We start from the raw sequence: 20558 nt of genomic DNA, 5'->3' as shown, positions 1-20558 counted from the left end.
GCCGAGCGTATTAGATAGGACATTCATGACAGCTGCATTTTAGTAGAATAATCCGATAAAGTTGTTGAATAGTCGATAGAGATTTTGAAGAAACTGTGGATGCGAACGGTGGCTGTTGAAAACCTGACGCTAAACTGCATTGCTGGCTTTAAAAATTGGAATAATACCAGTTACGTATGAAAGATATGGAATATTTTAGGGTTTGTTAAAAAGGTGACGCTAAACTGAATTGCTGGCTTTCATCTATTTGAAGTCACAACAGCCATAATAGTGGGTTGAGCATGAAGGATTCAAACTATACCATAGACTGGGAGCTAAACTGCATTGCCAGCTGCTACCACTTATGGATGATGGTCATTATTATGTTACTGCTAAGTTTTGCTGGCAGTTTTATCCCGTTTCCTTTATACTGTATGTCAGTTGAAAACTACAAAACGACCTCTCTCATGCAACTATGTATTTCCTTCACTAAGATTGTAGAAAGGCTGTTGAATATGAGAACAGGCATTAATTAAAAATCACAAAGCGTTGAATCTCTTTTGAAACCCTTTGATGCTTCACAATTGATGCTCATGCTGAAGCAGTTTGGTGCCAACAGGTATGTAGTTTTTTATAAAGCTCGATTCTGCATCCCAGAGCAGGCAGACCCATTATAAACATTTTGAAGAGCTTTGATTTAATCCCACTCAGCTACACAGAGTCTCTCCTTGCAGTTGTACTAACCAACTGTGCAAACACCAAGGTGCCTTGTAGGATCAATGCGACGCAAAGGAACATGTTATTTTGGAGCAAACTGTAAAATGATAAGAAAAAAGGACAGACAGTGTCTACAACTCCCTCCCAGCATCTCTCTGTATCTCCCCTGCAGTGGACATCAACTCGGCGCTTCCCCTGCGTCTCCCTCCGGCCGCCATCCCCATGGACCTGCGCGTGGACCATCACCAGCAACAGCAGCAGCAGCAGGTGTCTTCGCTCTCCCCGCCCGGTCAGCAGTCGTCCTGCCCGGGCCAGGCCGGCGGGGTGGCGGCCTCGGTCCGCGAGCAGCAGCTGCAGCAGGAGCTGCTGACCCTGAAGCAGAAGCAGCAGATCCAGCGGCAGATCCTCATCGCCGAGTTCCAGCGGCAGCACGAGCAGCTGTCCCGGCAGCACGAGGCCCAGCTGCAGGAACACATTAAGGTACGTAATTTACATATCTGACGGGTAACTGGAGTAATTCTGTTTTATGTCACTACGATATAGTTTGGAGGCAAATATTGTGCTTTTATTTGACTTTAATTTGACAGCTTTAGTTACTTGTTAGCTCGCAGATTCTGTTTATTGCTACAAAAATGAATCAACTACTAAATTGTGATGTATTATCGTAGATTTATCTTCCCGAGTTAGAAATGGCTGCAATGTATGCATGCATCAATAGTTTAACTCAATAATATAACATATATTATTCTGTAACTGGCTCTTCTGTGTAATGAGTCGTTTAATTTTTCCTACTTTCACTTCTACAGAGCACTTATACACTGTGTGTTTCGATCTCAAAACGTCCTCCACAACTGGATATGTAAAATAAAACTGAAATAAAAGTAAAGTAAAAAAGTTATAACATAAATTGATTTGTGAAAGTCAAATTTCCAGGCATCAGCACAGATGAGATGAGTACAGTCACAGACATTTCAAGGATATTACACCAGTCGATGTCGTCATAGTTCAAGATCTGATTCCATTAATGGCTGTTTTAACAGATAAAAATTGTATAATTCAGACAGAAAATGTATTATTTACACCTGAAAGATGAATAATTCAAAGATTTAAACTCCCATTTAGTCAATTCCTCCACAGTTGTGCATGACAGGGGAGAATAGTTTGATTTTAAATATGGTTTTACAGTCCAAGTGATCTCAGATCATTAGTGAACCGCAACGGTGCCTCTTTACTCTACTTAGTGGTTAGATTGAAGATGTTCAGAGGTGTCTCTGTCTTTTTCTGCCCTTTCCATGGTCATTGTCAGCATCGACTTGTAAAGTGGACCTGTTCCTCTAGTATTCCTCTCAGTTACATATCTAATTTAACTTTTGAATGGTAGCGTTTGTCGTAAATATTGGTTTTGAATGTGAGCATAGAGCATGCCATCATCGTCAAAGATTGAGTATACCAAGGGAAATTGACCTTTATCTGAAGGAAAAGTGGCGTCATCAATCATTAAAGCCGTCGACCAACAGCAGCCAGCAACGTCCACAAACAAATACAGTTAAAGCTGCACAAAAGCACCAGACCAAGTTTTTATTTAACTCCTCCAAGTGGCAGGCTCGCAGCCCAAACCTATTTAAAACTTTAGGAAACAAAGCAGAGGCAGCTCTTAATTTAGTCTGCCACAGGATTCTTCATTAACAGAGCGAACTCGCCAACAGAGAGCAGCTCTGTCAGCTTTAAATCTCTGTGCTGCGAGTAAAGAGGGAGCCGAGAACAAGGAGGCACTTTGCCTTCATTTACTTCAACTTCAGGGATGGATAGCAGCAATATAAGGATGTCCTCGGATTCAGAAAACCTGTGAAAGTCGGACTTTTGTAACGCCGGTGGTGTGTTACATAACTACACTCTTGTGCACCCGTCCTGTTGTAGCCTTACTTTAAATATCAGCATCTAATAATACATACTGCATGTTCAGGAGGAGCGTGAAGCCTCTGGATAATAAACAAAATGGCACTTTGTGCTGCACACATGGAGCGCTACATGACATGTAACAGATGAAGGTATCGTAGTGACCTGGAAATACAAAGTGAATCTAGATCAGCACGCCCACACTCTGCAGCTTTAATACATCGGGGCCCCTGAGAGCACCGGAGAGCTCCTGTGGGGCCGAAATGTCATGTAAAAATATTCCAGTGTTTGTTCTGTGTGAGAGTTTGACTGCTGTAACATGAGTTGTAACGCTCACATACAGCTGAACTACTTTTTTTTATCAGGACTTTGAATTAAATGTCTAAAAATGGATCACGGGGGCAGGAGATTAGATTGCAACGCGCAGGATTACATTAGTTCGAATGTAATCATTTGATTCAGACTGGAGGAGTCTGTCTCTTTCTTTATTCCTTCCTTCCTGTCTTCCTGTCCCTTTCCACCCTTCTTTCCTCTCTTCCTGTTATGTTTCTTTCTTCTCTTCCCTCTATGTCTCCTCTGTCTTGTCTTTTTTTTTCTTTGTCCCCCCTCTCTCCTCTCTTTTTCCCTTCCTCTGTTCCTTCCTTCCTTTCCGTGGTTCTTCTCCTCATGTTTTTCTGTATTTCCTCTTCATTCATGACTTCCTGTCTAACTCTGTCCTCGCTCTCTTCTTTAGTGTCTTTCTGTTTTAATTCTGCATTAATTATCCTCCCTTATTCTTCCTTCTTTCCTCTTTTGCTGTGTTTTTTCTTTCTTCTCTTTACTCCTACTAGTCCCCTCAGTCTTTTTTTTGTCACCCTTGGTTTCACTTTCTTTACTCATCATGTCCTCTGTTCCTCCCTCACCACCTTTTACTTCTTTCCCTCTGTCTTTATTCCTAACTTCCTGTTTATCACCTACATCTTTCATCACTTACTGTCTTTGTTTTGTTTTATTACTGCATATATTCCTCTCTTTCTGTCTTTTATCTGTAGTCCCTTCCTTCCTGTCTTCTTGTCTCTATCCACTCATGGTTTCCTCTCCTTCTTTACTCATTTCCTGGCTTCTTTCTTTCCGTCTTTTCTATCTTATCTTCTTTAATTTCTTCCTGTCTCCGATCACCTTTATTTTCTTTTTCAGTGTCATCTTGTCTTCCTTCTTCCACCTCTTCTTTCCTTTCATCCATTGTGTTTCCCGTGCTTTCTTGTTTTTTTCTTCTCTTTCTTGCTTCCCTACTTCCAACTTGCTCCTTCCCTCCTCCCCTCTTGTCCTCCTTGTCCCTTTATGCTCTCCTTTCTTCTTTCCTTTCTGTTTCAATGTCCTCCTCTCTTACTACACTCTGTTTTCCTTGCTTTCTGTCGGTATCACAGAGTTTTGGTATCATCAAGTTTGTTAGCACTTCTCCAGACCATCTGTAATGAAAAAAGCCTGATGCAGATGCATCACTCTTTCAGGACTATTACAGTCTGTACTGCGGGAGCGTTGAGTCTCCTCTGCAGGGTCGTTCGGTGATGTTGAGAGGGATGAGTGATGCTGTCTGAAGGGCCGTCTGGCCTGTGGTGGGGCTGCAGGACCACTCAGGTGGAGACCAGTGACGCACAGCCGGAGCAGGGAGGCCCGGCCTCAATCAGCCCCATTCACAGCCCCTGTGTGTACACACACACACACACACCGGCGTACAGGCATTAAAACATACTCAAATATCAGCAAACACACAGTCAAACGCATGCTTCCACACACACTCAAATGTCTGCAAACATGTTGACAACAGGGAGCTCTGATAAAGTGAGAGCTATCCTGAAGCTCTTCTAGTCAAAAAGAGAAAGTGTGTGTGCACATCTCTGGTCTGTGGAGCCTCAGGGGTCTGTGTGTGTGCATGTGGGCGAAGAGGTTACTTTGAGTCTTCCCACCCACTCAATCCCCTATCCCCAACGTTGATTGAAAGGCAAGAAAAAAAACAAAAAACGGATCGAGGCTCCGGGCTGGAAGCGGGCCAGAGAGCCGATGCGCTTTTCTCACGAGCCCCGCCTCACCTTCCTCTCACCTTCAGCCACTAATGTATTCACAGGCTTGTCTCAAACATTTGATTTGCCCCGGCGGTAAACACAGGAGCATGTCCCGGCTACTGAGCGTCTGTTTGGGGTGTTTAAAAATGCCATCAGAAGTTGATTACGCGCAGTTACAGTAAACTGATCAAATATTGCCGTTGGGTGTGCGATGATGTGGGGTGGAGAGAGGAGGCACGTCAGAGAGAGGTCGTTATGGAGTGCAAGCACAGACAGCTCGCCTATTTATTGTATATTACAGAGACATTAAAGAGTAATTTGGACACTTTATGTGGTGCCTCAGGTCAAAGACATGTATTAAGGCTACGAAGGAGGTGAGAGCAGTGTGCATTTGTAGCATTTAATTGGTGCTCTTATCCTCAGTGACTCACTGTGCGTTCTGGGCCTCATTCAAGGACTCTTCAGTGGGACGAAGAGCGCATTTGGGCTTTTATTTGTGACCTTTTGGTTAAAAGGACAAACCGTCAAGCCACAGTCGGGCTTGTTCCTCCCATATAAAGGCCTGAGGAGGACAGATTTTTACATTAAAAGCGTTTAGCAGATGCTCTTCTCTGTTTATTTGGATTGATGAGGAAGTGAGCAGATTGGATTATGTGTCTTGCGAAAGCCTCATCCCTCGTTAAATTGTTTATGTTTATTTGAAGGATTAAGCTTGTGGCCTGAGGTTTTTTATGGAATTGCAAAGGTTTTATTTTATTGCCTCAAACAGCTGTCGGACTTAATTATTTCAGATGTCAACGTAAGCGCACCAGGAGTGGCATGTAAATAGATGTCGAAACAGAAGCAATTAATTGATTATTTTTAGAACAGAAACTCGGGGGCATGCAATTTTAAGCATTTATCCAGCAATTATCTTCCACAATCTCTCAAATATGAGTCAGATTTCTATTAGACTAAGTATTTTGCTGACGTGAGTCTGATGTTTTCTACCTGCAGCAGCAACAAGAGCTCCTGGCGTTGAAGCATCAGCAGGAGCTGCTGGAGCACCAGAGGAAGATGGAGAACCACCGGCTGGAGCAGGAGCTGGAGAAGCAGCAGAGGGAGCAGAAGCTGCTGCTGCTGAAGAACAAGGAGAGGGGACAAGAGAGTAAGTAGATACAGACACAGGATGGGAAACGGGAAAGTGAGGACCAAAATTTTAAATACATACAGAAATAAATACATTTTGAGCTTTTTTTAACCCTGCAACACTACAGTACTTCTTGCAGCTTCTTCTGATTTGGATATTTCACTTGACCATATTGTGATTTTGCTTATAATTTGATTAATTGTGCATCCCTACTCTGGAGGAGCTCCAACCTGTTTTCTTGGCGCATTTCTGATCTGTCTAACATAATTACCAAAGTACAAAAAAATCACACAAAACCTCTTTCCTACTTAAAATTTAAAAATGAAGCTCAGTCTGACACCGAACTCAGATTGTGGTTTTTTTTTGTTGTTTTCTCTCACCTTCAGTGGAACATGTATTCACACATAAAGAGCAACAACAAACATTGGAGGAATGAAAACAAGAGGATTTCACACCTCTTGTCAAAAATTCTGTACTAAATATTTCTCACCAGGAAAACCAGAATAAGACACAAACACCAGCTCATAAATAGCATCTAGTTATTGTGTGCACTCTCTTCATTTGTGTTCTGTCGAGACAGATATCCATTGCCGGACCACAGACAAAAAGTTTCCCATTTTGACCATCAGTCTGCTTTTGCAAGACCTCTTTATACAAAATGATCCAAGGTTGAAAGGACCGTTGAGATCAGTATTCACAGAGTGTGTTTGTGTGTTTCTGTCCATGCGAGCTTGTCCGTGTATTTCCATTTTACTTGGAGAACCTGTGTGTTTACTGTGGTAAACGAGCTGTATTAGCCGGTGGCCTTGGCGAGGGCTAAGCCAAGTTATTACCGCTGCCTGCTGGATGTCTCTCAACAGTTCATTGAAAGCGAGTGGACAGGAGTCCTTGAGAGCAGTTTACACACTATATGGAAAGTGGTTACAGATCGAGGCTGCATCCGTGCGAGTCGAGAGGGATTGCTCAGTGTTTTTGCTCTCACGTGTACCTGAGCGGCTGTGGTTTGTGGTCAGTTTCTCAGCATTTTGCGTGGTATTTATTTCTTTTTCCAGCATCCTTGTTTTAAAAATCCTCTAGTTGTGGTAATCAGACTCCAAGGCTATGTCAAGAAGTTTCATCATCAATGAATCTACCGCTGATTATTTAATTATTTATTTTGTTTGTTCTCTTAAATGTCAATCTTAGTTTTACGACGCCCAAGGTGATGTCCTTAAATTGCTTGTTTTTTTATAGCTGGACTGGTACTGGATTTCTTCTCCAAAACTACACAGTGCCCCTTTAATAAACCAGCTTTAAATGGACATTACCACTTATGTTTCGAGCCGTCTCTGTTCAGGTTTCATTTATATCTGTGTGAGATTACATTTAAGACAGTCAACATGTTATAGTAAATGTTCCTATTGCTCAATTTCTTCTACTTCTTCACTCCACAGGTGCCGTGGCCAGTACTGAGGTGAAGATGCGACTCCAGGAGTTTGTCCTGAACAAGAAGAAGGCCCTGGCCCAGCGGAGCCTCAACCAGGGAGGCCCCCCCAATGACGCTCCCTACTGGTACCGGTGAGGACCCGTTATTGTTTAAGCACAGAAAAGTAAAGTAGATGCATTTAGATTTGACTCCGCTAACTCGGAGAGTAAAAAGAAAAAACTTGAAGGCTGTCTCGCGTTGACAAATCACTGTCACTCCTGTCAGTTGCGAGCTGGAAAAGCATTTGAATATATTTGTATTTCAACACTTTGTAAATGTTTGTAAGCGGTTGAATACAGTAGATGCTACTTTTAAAAGTACGGACTGTAAATTCTCCCCCTGACAGCAGATGAATAATGTATTGGACTGTGTCTTAATCTGTCACCGAGCGTCCACTCTTCCTCACCTGCCACACTATATGAGCCTGACTGAGAGATGGATCGGGCAGGGCTGTAAAACAAAGATGGGAATACACATGCACGCTCACAGTGATACACGTGAGAGCAGGATATTGGAACCTGATGATAGGGGCTCTTACAGTGAAGGCTCGGCCTTGAATATTTATTATAGCATCTCCAGGGCACTTTGCAGGTGTGTACATTCGATGTTTCCTCTTTGTTCGCTCTGCCTGTCACATGCTTTCATTGAGTCAGTGGGTAAATGTGGACGCTTTGCATGACTGCAAACATGGTTATGCAAACCAAAGAATTTAATATGTAAATAGAAATGACAGTCAAAGTTGTGTTAAAACAAAATCTGTCAGACTCTCAGTCAAGATAATTTACTACTTTTGCAGTTTTTGAATAAAAGCTGGAAATTATGTGAATTAAATACTAGATCTTGGAGAAATATTATCAGTACTCGAAATAACAAAAGTAGAAGTAGTCCTAGTGAGTTGCCTCTTTCATGGTGTAAAATGTGATATAGGATTGTTATCACTGTTTATTATATTTACATACACATGCAAAAATATGTGAGCAGCAGTTTATTTGTAGGTGGTTGCAATGAAGGTGATTTTAACAACTTTATAAAATGTTAAATGCAAAACTTAAAGGTGTTATTAATAATATTCAGCCACTGAAGGGGGAACACACACACACACTGCAGGATTGATTCAAGAACATTGTTAGAAGCTGGAAAGATTCATCAGAATTATTACACAGAGATAAACAAAACAACCATTTTGGACCCGACAAACATTTAAAAACGACTGATTCAACAATCATAATAATGTTTTTAAGTTAAAGAGAGTTTTATTCTGCACCTCTCTACAAGTTCTGTATTATTGTTAGAAAATGTTATCAATGTAACCTTTAAGTATTATAAATCCACTTTTGTCTGTAATTGAGACCCAAAACCTTTTATATCAAAATGTTCTAATTAAATATAATATGCAAAAAAGCCCCAAAACTAGTAAGTATTGCTGTCAGATCAGTGGAGTGGAGCAAAAATACAGTAGTTCAGTGTGAAATCTATTATAAAGCAACATACATTACAGTAGAAGTACCACAAAACTGCACCGTACAGTATAAATGCAGTACATAATGTACTTGCTGCTGTTTTGTAACATGACCTAACACAACCCTGAAATATTTAAACACTGTTGTTGTGTGCTGGCCATGATTTCCAAATGATGTTCTCCATGATTATGTATTTCACGTTGGCACTCAAACCATAAAATGCAAACACATAACCAAATAAATAACGTTACATAATCTCGACGTGTGACCCAATAAAACACCCACGAGCGTTGACTTTGAACAGCTCAAAGCGGTACAAACTTTCTCCTTCTATATCCGTCTCTTTCTTTCCATGAAGTGAATTTTCTCCTCTCATTGGACTCATCAACCCCCGTCAGTTTTGGAAGAGACGTGTGTGTACATCCGCTTGTCAGGAACACAAATTTGGTGTGAAGCCAACTCGGCTTAACTTTGCCTACAAACACCACCTTATTCTGTAGGCAGTGAGCAGATGGCAGCACATGTCTGCAGGCCTTGCCAAGGGGATTTGCATGATGCGTTAATCATACAGATCTTTGACAGCCATGAAGTTAGTGGCTCGATTCATTCAGTCCCCTTACGTCCACTAAGTTATGAGTGTTTGCCCTTGTTTCGCATGATTTTGTGGTCTTTGTGTAACCTTAAACACTGTGTGTGTTTGTGTTTTTGTTCTTTAGCAAAACTCAACACAGCTCTCTTGACCAGAGCTCGCCTCCACAGACTGGCATGTCCACCTACAACCAACCTGTGCTGGGTGTCTACAACCCTCGGGACGACTTCCCACTGCGAAAGACCGGTACATCACACACACACATGCTTACACACCTAGTTTTGGCAGGATTAGACACACACACAAACACGCACGCTTGCTACTGTAGCGTCCAGTAGCTGCTATGCAGACTCACGTCCAGCATAATTTAGATGGCATCAGGGCTCTGCATCATTAATCACATCCACATTAGGTTGTCAGGGTCTCCCAGCATCCCCCACATGAGTGTGTTAGAGAGAGTACAAGCGTGGGTGGTTCAAGAGTTCAGTAGAGTGAAAGAGGTTTTTACCTTTTTAGCACCTGACGTTTTATTAGTTTTAATGCTTGCTTATCCTTTGGGGTTGTTTTGAATCAGCTGTTGTTTGTAAAAAGTACTCAAAAGTCACACTTTATTTAAAGTAAAGATATCTTGTAACAATACTAAGAGCCTGATCTTGTGCTAATAAGTGCAAATCTATTTTTCTAGCCAAGAGTTTAGAGAGGGGAATATATTTATACATATTTAGCTCAGGTCAGATTTGAGGTTGGTTGAGGTGACGTTCAGCAGAACTCTGACGCTTCCTGTTGTATTATTATGCGTTAACGGACATTTCTGCTGCCTTCAATTTGTTGGATAATTGCATATTAAAAGTAATTGGCCCCAACAGATGCTTTTTGAGGGGTCTGTCAGTAGGGAACATCTCCACTAGCAGAGCAACAATTACTTTTGGAGTTCCCCAGGGCTCTATTCTCTGCCCTTTATTGTTTTCAATCTGCATGATACCTCCGGGTCAAGTAATTCACAACTGCAGTAGTTCTTTTTCACTATTATTCTGATTATCGTGCACAGTAAACCCATCAGACCTTTCCTCTATTCACTTACTCATACCCACAGAGATGTAAAATCTTGGACGTCCAATCATTTTTTGATGTTAATTGCTGCTAAAACCTTTGGGCCGAGAAACAAATTGATCTCATTCCCTCGTACTACGAAAAACATCTTTTAGTGTTTTTCCAGGACACACAAACTAAGCACAGTTAACATATTGCATAACAAATTTGTGGTCCAATACGAGGTCATGTTGTCAAAAATATCGACATATTGATACATTTAGATGAAATGAATATTTGACAATATTTCGATACATATTTCAAATCCTGGATTTGGAGGATCGTGACATCATAATATTTAAATAAAGATTATGAACAGAACGGAGAAACACTGCTCCTTCAAGTAGTAACTGTACTTCTGCGCAGCGCAGCATGTTTTCTTTTCAGTGACAAATCTTGTCAAAAGTCACTAGAGCTACTAAAGCACTGAAGAATGCACCACTGGAAAAACGTTTTTTTCTTTGTGGCCAACAATCTAACGTCCTCAAACCTCAGTGCTCAAACTAAAGAAGCCTTTACAGAGTAAAACCAGCTGTCTGCAGCATATTTTTTGTCAGGTGTGTGTATGTGTACAGCTTTGTGTGTTTGTGCAAAGTGTGAGTGGTGTGTGCGGTGGTGTAGCTGTGAAGCAGCGGTCGTCTTACAGTGCAATTATTCACTTAGTGCAGCGGCAGGCGGCTACAGCCCAGCCCTGTTGACTCTGAGCCTTCGGGCTGCTGGCTACGACAGCAGATAGACCACAGTTGACACTGGCCCACACAGCCACATTCCACCCTGGGAGAGGAGAAGAAGAAGAAGACGGATAGAAAGAAAGGAGGAAGAAGAGAAGAGGACAGAAGGAACTGTGGCGAACAGGAAGATGGAGAGAGGAAGATGACAGTGGAGAAACTTTCAGTGCTCATTTAAAAGACATCAAAACACTTTTGTTAAAAAAGATTTGATGGGGAGGATGGAGGAAGTGTTGGTTTGAGATGAGAGCACAGAAGATGAGAGCTTGCAAACAGGATTTAAACTAAATCCAGCAAGTGGCACGATGATGCCACACTCCCCCAAAACTTGCTTCATGTAGAGAAGGGGGGGGGGGGGAAGCAGGAAGATGGTGGGGAGTAAAAAGATCGTCCCTGGAGTGTCAGTTCGTCGCTTGATTTCTATAAGGCTGAGGATTGTACTCCGCTGCAGAGAGAGGAGCGAACCTGTGCCACCCTGATATTTGCCCACAGCGATGACGTGCTTTGCGGGGTTTACTTATGGTAATGCCAGCTCGGGAGAGGTTAGAGGCCCTTTTATATCACCGCCTGGCCATAAAGTAGAGGATTGGCACCCAGGGCTCCCAGCAACGGTCAAAGGACGCAACAGCACTCTTTTGTGCATCTCCCATCTCTCCTTTAACATTTCAGAAATATAGTGCAGCTGATGCTCTTATGTAGAGCACAATTAGATCAGTACGGCAAAAGATTAAGGTAAAAACCGTCGTAATCCTCAAGATTTTGGTCCTGGTTGAGTTTGTGACCGCTGTGATTACTGATGGTTGAAGCAAGAGGGTTTTTAATAATACAGAAACAATCTTTAGCAGCTAGCAGTCATTTAATACAGGTCTGCCAGAGTGTTAGCAGAGGGGAAGAGCAGTCATCGAGGCTGATATCAGTGAAACAGACTTACAGAGAATAAAGCTGAAGTATGTGCTGCATTGTTTCCTTGAAATCTCTTAAATCCAAATTCGAATGCAGGACAGTGGTGGCAGACTCCTGCAGTATTCATTCAATACAATGCTGAAAAAAGTGCAGCCGTAAACTAGAATGTCACTCGGTAGAGCGCATGCCTCCACCGAGGCCAACAGTCCCCTTTAATTCAATCAAGCCTCATCCAAATTTTATTTTTAAAAAGCATACTGAAATCCTCCAGGTCCAGATTTTTATTTGGACCGGCATCAAATTGTACTCACTCATGGATGTCACCTAAATATGCCAGATTTTTTTGGTCATTCATTACTCCCTGAGAAATTAATGAGAATTTTGAGTCCTGGATCCGTCCCTTTATCGGGATCTGCACCAAAAGTTAATGGGGTCTATTCTGGGCCGAGACTCATCCTCCATCCAAGTTTTGTTGAAATCTGTTCAGTAGGTTTTCTGTTATCATGCTGACAAACCAACCAACCAACAAACAAACGGACACAGGTGAAAACACAACCTCCTTATGATAATAGTGATCATCTAAATGTGAAGCGGAGATTTGCGTGACAAGAGATGCTTCAGCTGAATGAGAGCCATCAAAGTCATTAATCATCATTATTATCTTGTTGCACCGGACACATTTAGGGAGAGAGCATCACATGTACATACTAGAGGTGGGTGCAATTCATCGATGTGGCGATGCATCACGATGCGTCACATGACGATTCGGCATCGATTAATTAACGTCGATGCTTTGCTAGGTCCGCGCATTTAGACAGAAGGCGGCAAATTGGCGGTCTGCTTTGGTCCGCCAATTTGACGCCTCTGAGGGTACACTTACTGCCGCCTCTGCGGAGGCAACTCCCAGCTGCAGTTTTAAAACCAGGAAACAGCTGATCACAGCAGTCAGTTCATCACTTCATCCACGGATGTAAAGATGAGCAACTGGAAAGCCGCTGAGATCCGGGAGATGCTAGTCTCCTCGGTCTCTGTAGCTGACAGCTAGCGGACACAACCAAACAGCTAGTAGCTGCTGACTGTCAGCTGTTGTGTAGCGGCAAGCTACGAACGGTCGCTACTTTCAAATTAAAAGCCCCCCGCTAAGAACCCAGTTCTAAAATCCAATGGGGTGCAATGTAAAGCTCTTATTTTGAAGACAACTTTGTTGTCACTGATCACTGCCCAACTTCGTGCTTCACGCCACGTCACGTCACATGTTTACGCCTCATTAAATCCAGGGCTTGACTGTTTTCAGTGTTTTCCGCCAATAGAGGGGGCTCTCCTGCAAGCGGAGCTTTCCCTGGTCAAAGTTAAGTAGGTCAAAGTGCAAATGTTTACATAGTCATAAAATAAAAAGTCAAATGTTCAAAAAACCTTGTTATTTACTTTATGAGTGTAGTTTTAGAGGAATTGAGTTAATTGATAGGCTATTTATTTACAAATATAGCCACAGATGAAGACAAAATCAATCTTGTATGGAAAAAAGCATTAAAAATTGCAATAATCGAAGAATCGTGGCCAATAATCGAATCGAAGCTCCCATAATCGAAATCGAATCGAATCGTGAGGTACCCTTGTTGGAACACCCCTAGTACATACAGTATGCCTTGTCTGGATCATGTTCACATGTACATGAATGTGGTGGGAAAATTTGAGGCCCTGAGACTCACTGTAACCTTTGATCGAGGCAGGGCAAAGCATCCTAACCCCTCTTTTCACTGTTGCCACAAATATGTTTTTTGTGGCCTAACTGGGGCAGCTCGTCCTTCACATGGATACAATAGCACATAGGCAGACTGGTACTGCACAGTGCATGACGTTGGTTGAACGCCAGATTGCTCGCTCATGAATACAAGGCAACATGAGGCTGTCTGAATACAGCACGTCACTCAGTGAACCTTTTACCTCGGCTGTGAGGCCCATTTTTACAGGGTGACAATGCACCATCTGTTTACTGATATCATGTGTGATTGTATGTGCCCCAAGGCCGATAACAAAGCCTTTCATTTTTGATGAAGCAGTCATGTCAGGCCTTAAATTTCCTATTATAATCTAAAATAATATTAATTTAAGTCATGAGGTCATACTCTCCTTGAAGTTACTTGATTAATCTACCAGAGGAGGAGGAGTAAGTAGGATCCAAGACACATTTACAATCACACAACCTCCTTAATAATCCTAAACGCTACCTTGTATCTCAGCAGTTGCCTCTCTGTAATCTCCACATTACGTTGTTTTCTCTTTAGTCCACTCAAAGAGAAAAGTTATTGACATTTCCCCCATCGACTCCACTTGGCTTTGACTTTGCCTTTGCTGTGATTATTTTGGGTGCTGTCATATTCGATCGTTTGTCTTTTAAAATTTGTTTTCGCTCTTCTGAAATCGGGAGCACAAACCTAATTGCTGTACTTGAACAGGCTAATTACTGCCATTCTGTCTGGTTCCCCTCACCAACAGACACTCCTGAGTCCTGTCGTTACATATTAGTGTTGAGATAGCATGTTGTGATCTTATGTGATCAGCTTTCAGGGTTATATAACTACATTTCTTCTTTAAAATATTGCAGCAAAGTCACTTTCACATGACGGATTTGTTTTATTTCATCATGCAGAGAAATGATTTCCAGGATCTCTTGTCATTTTCTTTGTAAAAGCTCATTTTTATGAACTTAGCTTGAACTTTAATTCTCTGTACAGCGTGGAAAGACAGTGAATTAAGCACAGTGCATTATTAAAAACCTTTTCTATCAAACCTAAAGCTTCAATTTTACAGAAACTGAGTCTGAAGACCACTAAGAGAAAAGTGTGTAATGGCCGTATAAGTTGTAAAACTTGAATTTTATGCTTTTAAGGATGAATATTTCCCACAAAAGAAAACAAAAGCAGTTGTCAGATAACAGCAGATGCTGTGCTCTTTGTGTGGACCTATGATTTGACGCTAGGCTAGTTAGCTTTTAGCAGAAGTGGTTTATTTGTGTTACTTTCTCTCCATCATGATTAACTGTAGTTTCTTCTTTTACATGTCGTTTACCAGTTATAAACTTTTTTCAGTCACAGAAACAGGTTCGAAAATATTGCTTATCACTTGCAGAATAAATTATTTTTGAGGAATTAATTGTGTCAGCTGTCAAATAAGTATTAACTAAACTATAAATGTAACATTTATTAATGATGGCTATCATAAAGTGTGTTGTTTTTACAGAAAATCACACATTTGTATATCATAATAACAGTTAGACACAGGTCTTAACTTGATTTCTTAACTTGGTCACTGTTCTTTGGCTTTGTTTCTGATGAACTGTCCAATGACCTAGATTGTTAAGGCCTTGGTAGTTTGCAGAATACTTTAATCTTTATTGTTTCCAAACATCTAAAAAATGAAATTCAGCGACAGGATCAGAAATCTGGATTTGTAGTACAAACATTAATTGGTTTGACTCCATCTGGACTGAGCTTTCCCTCCCACTTTGTGCTACTGTACATTCACACTTCACAGTTGACACTTCACACACACTCCTGATCGCACATTTATTATTATCCGACACTGTGAATGGGGAACATGTTCATTCTTGATGAATGTTTCCAAAAAGGATTAGTTTATTTCAGGTAAAAGTAGCCTTTCACGCGGTATAAAGTAAGGAATAAAGTAGCAGATTAATCTGGTTATGTCATAATCAGGGTTAGCAGTGTACCACATTGGATTTAGCCCTCCTTTGATGATTAAAAATTGGATAATGAATAGCGAAATTATCTGAGGTCACTGATTGGCAGGGCAGAGTAAACAGAACATTAGCCTCCATGAGGGGAGCCAAGGTGACATGCCGTTCCCTTCTCCCTGTCTCTATTCACAAGTCTGTGACAGTGTACACAAAAGACCAAAGGGCCTTTAGACAATCAGACATGGCTCCCAAATTGGAGCTAATTGCTTTTTAGCCGCGATGTCGTTGGGAAAATGGATCAGAATTTGGCAAGTTCAGAAAGCATTTAAAAAGGAGGGAACAGTAAATGAATAGCAGCATACCAGTGTGTCTCCCAAACAGGTTTCATAACAGAGCAGCTCTGTGGAAGGCGCTCCATGACAGATCAATGTGTGGAGCTCCCAGTTTAAGATGAAAGCCTGTGAGACTGTAGCTCAGGTAACTCTCCCACCCTTTTGATTGATTTGTCCAAAGCTGCACTGCCGCCAGTTCGCTGTGTAACATCAAGGAGGCTCAACAAGGGTGTTGGCGTCTGAGTTGGCAAGAAGTTGTAGTGTGCCAGTAGTTGAAATGGCACACTGCAGTTCATGAGAATAAACTCCTGAATTCGGAGTAATTTGTTTGCATAAATAACACAACAAAACCTTTTTCTCAGGCTGCAACAAGAACCGGTGACACACCTCGTTCGAAGTGCAACAGATAGTCAGACACAGGTGTGGCTCCTAATTAACTCTCATTAAGTGAGACTGCATTCAGCTTCGTTGGAGATGTTCACTCGAAGCGTATTATTTCCTTTAATGATATCCCAGAATAGAGAAGAAATGATTAAAAATGCTTCGCTTTGCTGAAGTGGACGAGAAGATGCAATACAAGTTTTCTTGAGAGCTTCCTGAACTCGTCCTTGTGCTGCAGCTTGTATTTATTTTATCTGGCTCCGTGGAAAAGGGAACAATCCGTATTCAAACAACAGTTTTCTTTGTTCGCTTGCCTGTTAGTTATCCATGATGGTGCACGATATGATCTTGAATAGGCAGGGGAAGAACTCCATCATATACTTCAGGACGTCACTTAGACCATGAATGAATGAATGTTCAATGGTTCGCCTCTCTCTCCATCCTCCTTTCAGCCTCGGAGCCCAACCTGAAGCTGCGCTCCAGGCTGAAGCAGAAGGTGAGCGAGCGGAGGAGCAGCCCGCTGCTGCGCCGTCGAGACAGCCCCATCACTACCGCCAAGAAGCGCTCGCTCGACATGGCAGGTGAGGGACGCGCAGGCACTCAGCTGTCCGGTGATCAAAAAGTTTCACTCCAGGCTGCTGTATGTTCTGATACGTATTTGATTTTTTGTGCGTTTGCTTCAGACTCGGCGTGTAGCAGCGCCCCCGGCTCAGGCCCGAGCTCCCCGAACAACAGCTCCAACAACATCCCCAATGAGAACGGCATCACTGTGTCAGTCTCCAACAACACGGAGGTAACGCGCACACACACATACAGCAAGTCACTGCAGTGCGCTGATATATGAATCACTTTTTTGTACAAGTTATACATTTTATTGTTGTTTGCTGTCTGTAGCTCTGCTGTTTCATGTGGGTGGTAGGTGCTTGTTATTAGCTTTTTAAACTTTGCAGTCTATAGCATGCACAAAGCCTCTGAGTGAAGCATGATGGCTCTGCAGAGGAGGAAGACAGCCGAAGAGCTGGCAAGATGCTATTTGTGGCAGCCATTAGGGGCACTCAGGCAGCGTGGAGGAGGCTTGTGGCCGTGACGATTTGATATCGCCAGTAGGATGCGAGTGTAGCTCTTTCCCTCTGTGTGGACATCTACTGCTGCAGTGATGCAAACAGATAAATCATTTAAATGTGCTTCCCAGGCGTCTCTGGCCCAGAGGCTGTGCAGCAGTGCTGAGCGGGGCTCCGTTAACCAGCTGTCCCTCTACACTTCGCCATCCTTACCCAACATCACCCTGGGGCTGCCCGCCACTGCCACGGCCACTGCTGCTTCCAACGTGAGGAGGAAACTGTCTGTGCATCTGTTTATCTGTGAATTTATCTGGAGTTTACAGACTAACTTTAACCATCTTCTCCAGGTGACGTCAGCCCAGCAGGACGGAGGACTGCAGCCGGCCCTCTCCCTCAGCCCTCCCTTCCTCTCCGGCGGCCACTTGACCCCCTACCTGGCCGAGGCCGGAGCGGGAACCGGCGGACACGGCGCACACAGTCCGCTGCTTCAACACATGGTGCTCATGGAGCAGAGCCCAGCACAGAGCCCCCTGGTGACAGGTAGGAGTACTAATAGACGTTTGATTGAAGGTAGGAGTGATTAAAAGTGATAAAAGAAGCATTGGCAGGTCTATTAGAGGGAGCAGCTCCGGTGAAATTGATGGAAATAAGAGGAAAAAGACCATTAAGTACAACTCCGAGTAAAAGTTAAAGTATTATTCAGTTTTCAATCTCTGGCGACACATGAATAAAGAAAATCGTGACCACACACAGAGGGATGTGTGTCCGTGGTACACTGTGTGCCCCCTCACACTGACAGACGTCCATTCATTTGCTCAAACTAATGAGCTCCTTTCATATGTCAGCGTATGCTACGAGAGTGTGACATGGTCGCATTGTGCGACCTTTCCCATCAGCTCATTCATTGACTACCATTTCGCTGCTATTTTGAGTGGGGCACTAGCAGTGAATGGGCAAATGACGCACATACAGACGCATGTGCACGCACAATAAAACGTACAGACAAGGACGTGTGCACACCCACACACAGGCCAGATGCAGTAATTTACCTCTCAGCTCAAACATAAAAAAAAAAAAAAGCCTCTGTGTATCTGAGAACAACGTGACAGAGACAATTTGAAAGCACTCTGCGAGTTTAGTCATTTCCTCTGATATTTTCACAGTAATCAAGCTTCTCAGATCATTTCCCCAGTCTGTTTTTCTTACTCTCCTCACCCGGATGATACACTGTAAATGCACTGAGCTGTTCACTCTCCCCGGCTCGGATCATCACAATAGAAGGACTGCAGTATGGCAGCACAGATGGTTGTTTTTATTGGGTTCACGGATACATCTGCTGACTAATCTTAGGTCCAACACCAGCGATGGTGAAAGTAGGAATTATGTTTTTATTTTGTGTTTCAGGAATTTATCTCATCAGTGCAGCTTATAATTAAATGTCAGGGTTAGGGTTAGTCACCGACCAGACTGGAGATTTTAAAGTCGTTGTAATCAGCTGCTGCACAGTTTTTCCACCTCATTCAGACATGGACAGTATAAACTTGTCCTTGACTGGAGGACAACATAATAATTCACTGAACCAGTTTTTAATTTAGGAATCTGGAAAAATGTGGCGTCTGTTCTGGTCGTCACCAAAACACTCCTTTCAGACACAGAACAATACATCATCTTGACACTTAGTCTAAACACGTCTTAGAAATAGGTTTTTGGTCAGGTCATCAACAAAACACTCACCACTGAGGACTGTAGTTTTCTGAAACAGCTGCATGAACCTGATAGTCAGTCAGATTTGAACTAAAGCTGCAACGATTTATCAATTAATCGATTAAGTGTTTTCAGTTTCGGTATTTTTAAAGAATAAAACATGTTTTTTTCTGGTTTCTTTTCTCCTCTGTGACAGTAAACTGAATATCTTTGGGTTGTGGACAAAACAAGACATGCAAGCTGCATCCTTGCCTTTGTGAAACACTGATCGAAATCATTCACAAATCTTTACACCTGCCACTGAAACCAAAACATGTCGGCAAAATGTAGATTCACCTTAACTCACTCTAATAGCCATATTAAACCAACGTCTGCACAGGACACACTCAGGAAATACTGACATGTTTATATTTAACTGCAGTGCAGTCCTAAATGTATTTATAAAATTCTCTTCAAGGTCTTAAAAGGATTAAGTTAAGTGTCCGATACTCACAGAGACGCTCAAAAAGTACAGCATCAAGGACGCAGCCTGTCTCAGATTGAAGCACTGTCCTCTCTTGAAGAAAGCTCTCCTAATACCACGATACTCTCTCAAATATGGCGTCATTCATGTTATGGGAATATTGAAGGGATGACTATTGGTACGTCCACAATGTAACGTTATCCAACATCCGTCTTCCTCATTTGTCTCCAAGGCGTGAGCGGCCTGTCCATGTCCCCGGCGGCATCCATGGCCAAGCTGCAGCGGCAGCACCGGCCCCTGGGACGGACCCAGTCGGCCCCTCTGCCCCAGGGCAGCGCGGCGCAGGCCCACGCCCAGGCCCTGGCCCTGCAGCAGCTGGTGGTCCAGCAGCAGCACCAGCAGTTCCTCGAGAAGCACAAGCAGCAGTTCCAGCAGCAGCAGCTCCACCTCAACAAGGTAAAGAGTGGAGACACGTGCTTCTTTCTATGTTTGTTTGACTTCTCCCATGTTTTCTTGTTTGTCGTGCATCGTTATTATCGTTATATAACGTGTTATAAACAGTTTTCTCACTGTACCGATGGAGGGGCCACAGATCTGACATCACACTCAAATCAACTGATAATTAATTAGGGCTATAAGGCAGCGTGGGCCAGCAGGAGCTGTAGTGTAGTTGTTTGTGTAGGCGGCAGCCACACAGTCTCGCAGCCAATAACTTGTGAGCTGTGGACGTGTGTGAAGTCCTTGATTTCGTTCTCTTTCTGTTGTATTTCTGTTTGCGTGTAGGCGGAGGCAGGTATGGGTTAACACGTATAGCAGAGTGTGTGCATGTGTGTGTTTGCATCCACGTCTCTGTGACTGTGGCCGAGACAGTTGCCACGGACTGCGAGGTAACTGTGCGCTGCTGCCATGGCAACAGAGCGGAA

At 42.8% G+C, this 20558-nt stretch overlaps 1 protein-coding gene across 8 annotated transcripts in view; it reads left to right on the top strand.

The window, feature by feature from the left end:
* The window catches only part of LOC311253320 (histone deacetylase 4-like), a 65618-nt gene that overhangs the window by 33728 nt on the left and 11332 nt on the right, over nt 1-20558 (top strand). For all 8 annotated transcript variants that reach the window (XM_084347202.1, XM_084347203.1, XM_084347206.1 and 5 more), the window contains 9 exons: nt 869-1176; nt 5631-5781; nt 7197-7320; nt 9405-9523; nt 16860-16988; nt 17091-17200; nt 17600-17734; nt 17816-18008; nt 19868-20091. In XM_084347202.1, coding sequence (XP_084203328.1) covers nt 869-1176; nt 5631-5781; nt 7197-7320; nt 9405-9523; nt 16860-16988; nt 17091-17200; nt 17600-17734; nt 17816-18008; nt 19868-20091 — 1493 coding nt within the window. The remainder of the gene's footprint in view (nt 1-868; nt 1177-5630; nt 5782-7196; nt 7321-9404; nt 9524-16859; nt 16989-17090; nt 17201-17599; nt 17735-17815; nt 18009-19867; nt 20092-20558) is intronic.

The sequence above is a fragment of the Pagrus pagrus genome (assembly GCF_965226575.1).
Source record: "Pagrus pagrus genome assembly, chromosome: 24".
NCBI classification, from domain to species: Eukaryota; Metazoa; Chordata; class Actinopteri; order Spariformes; family Sparidae; genus Pagrus; species Pagrus pagrus.
The sequence above is the reverse complement of the archived record's forward strand: the minus strand, read 5'-3'. Positions and strand labels throughout refer to the sequence as shown.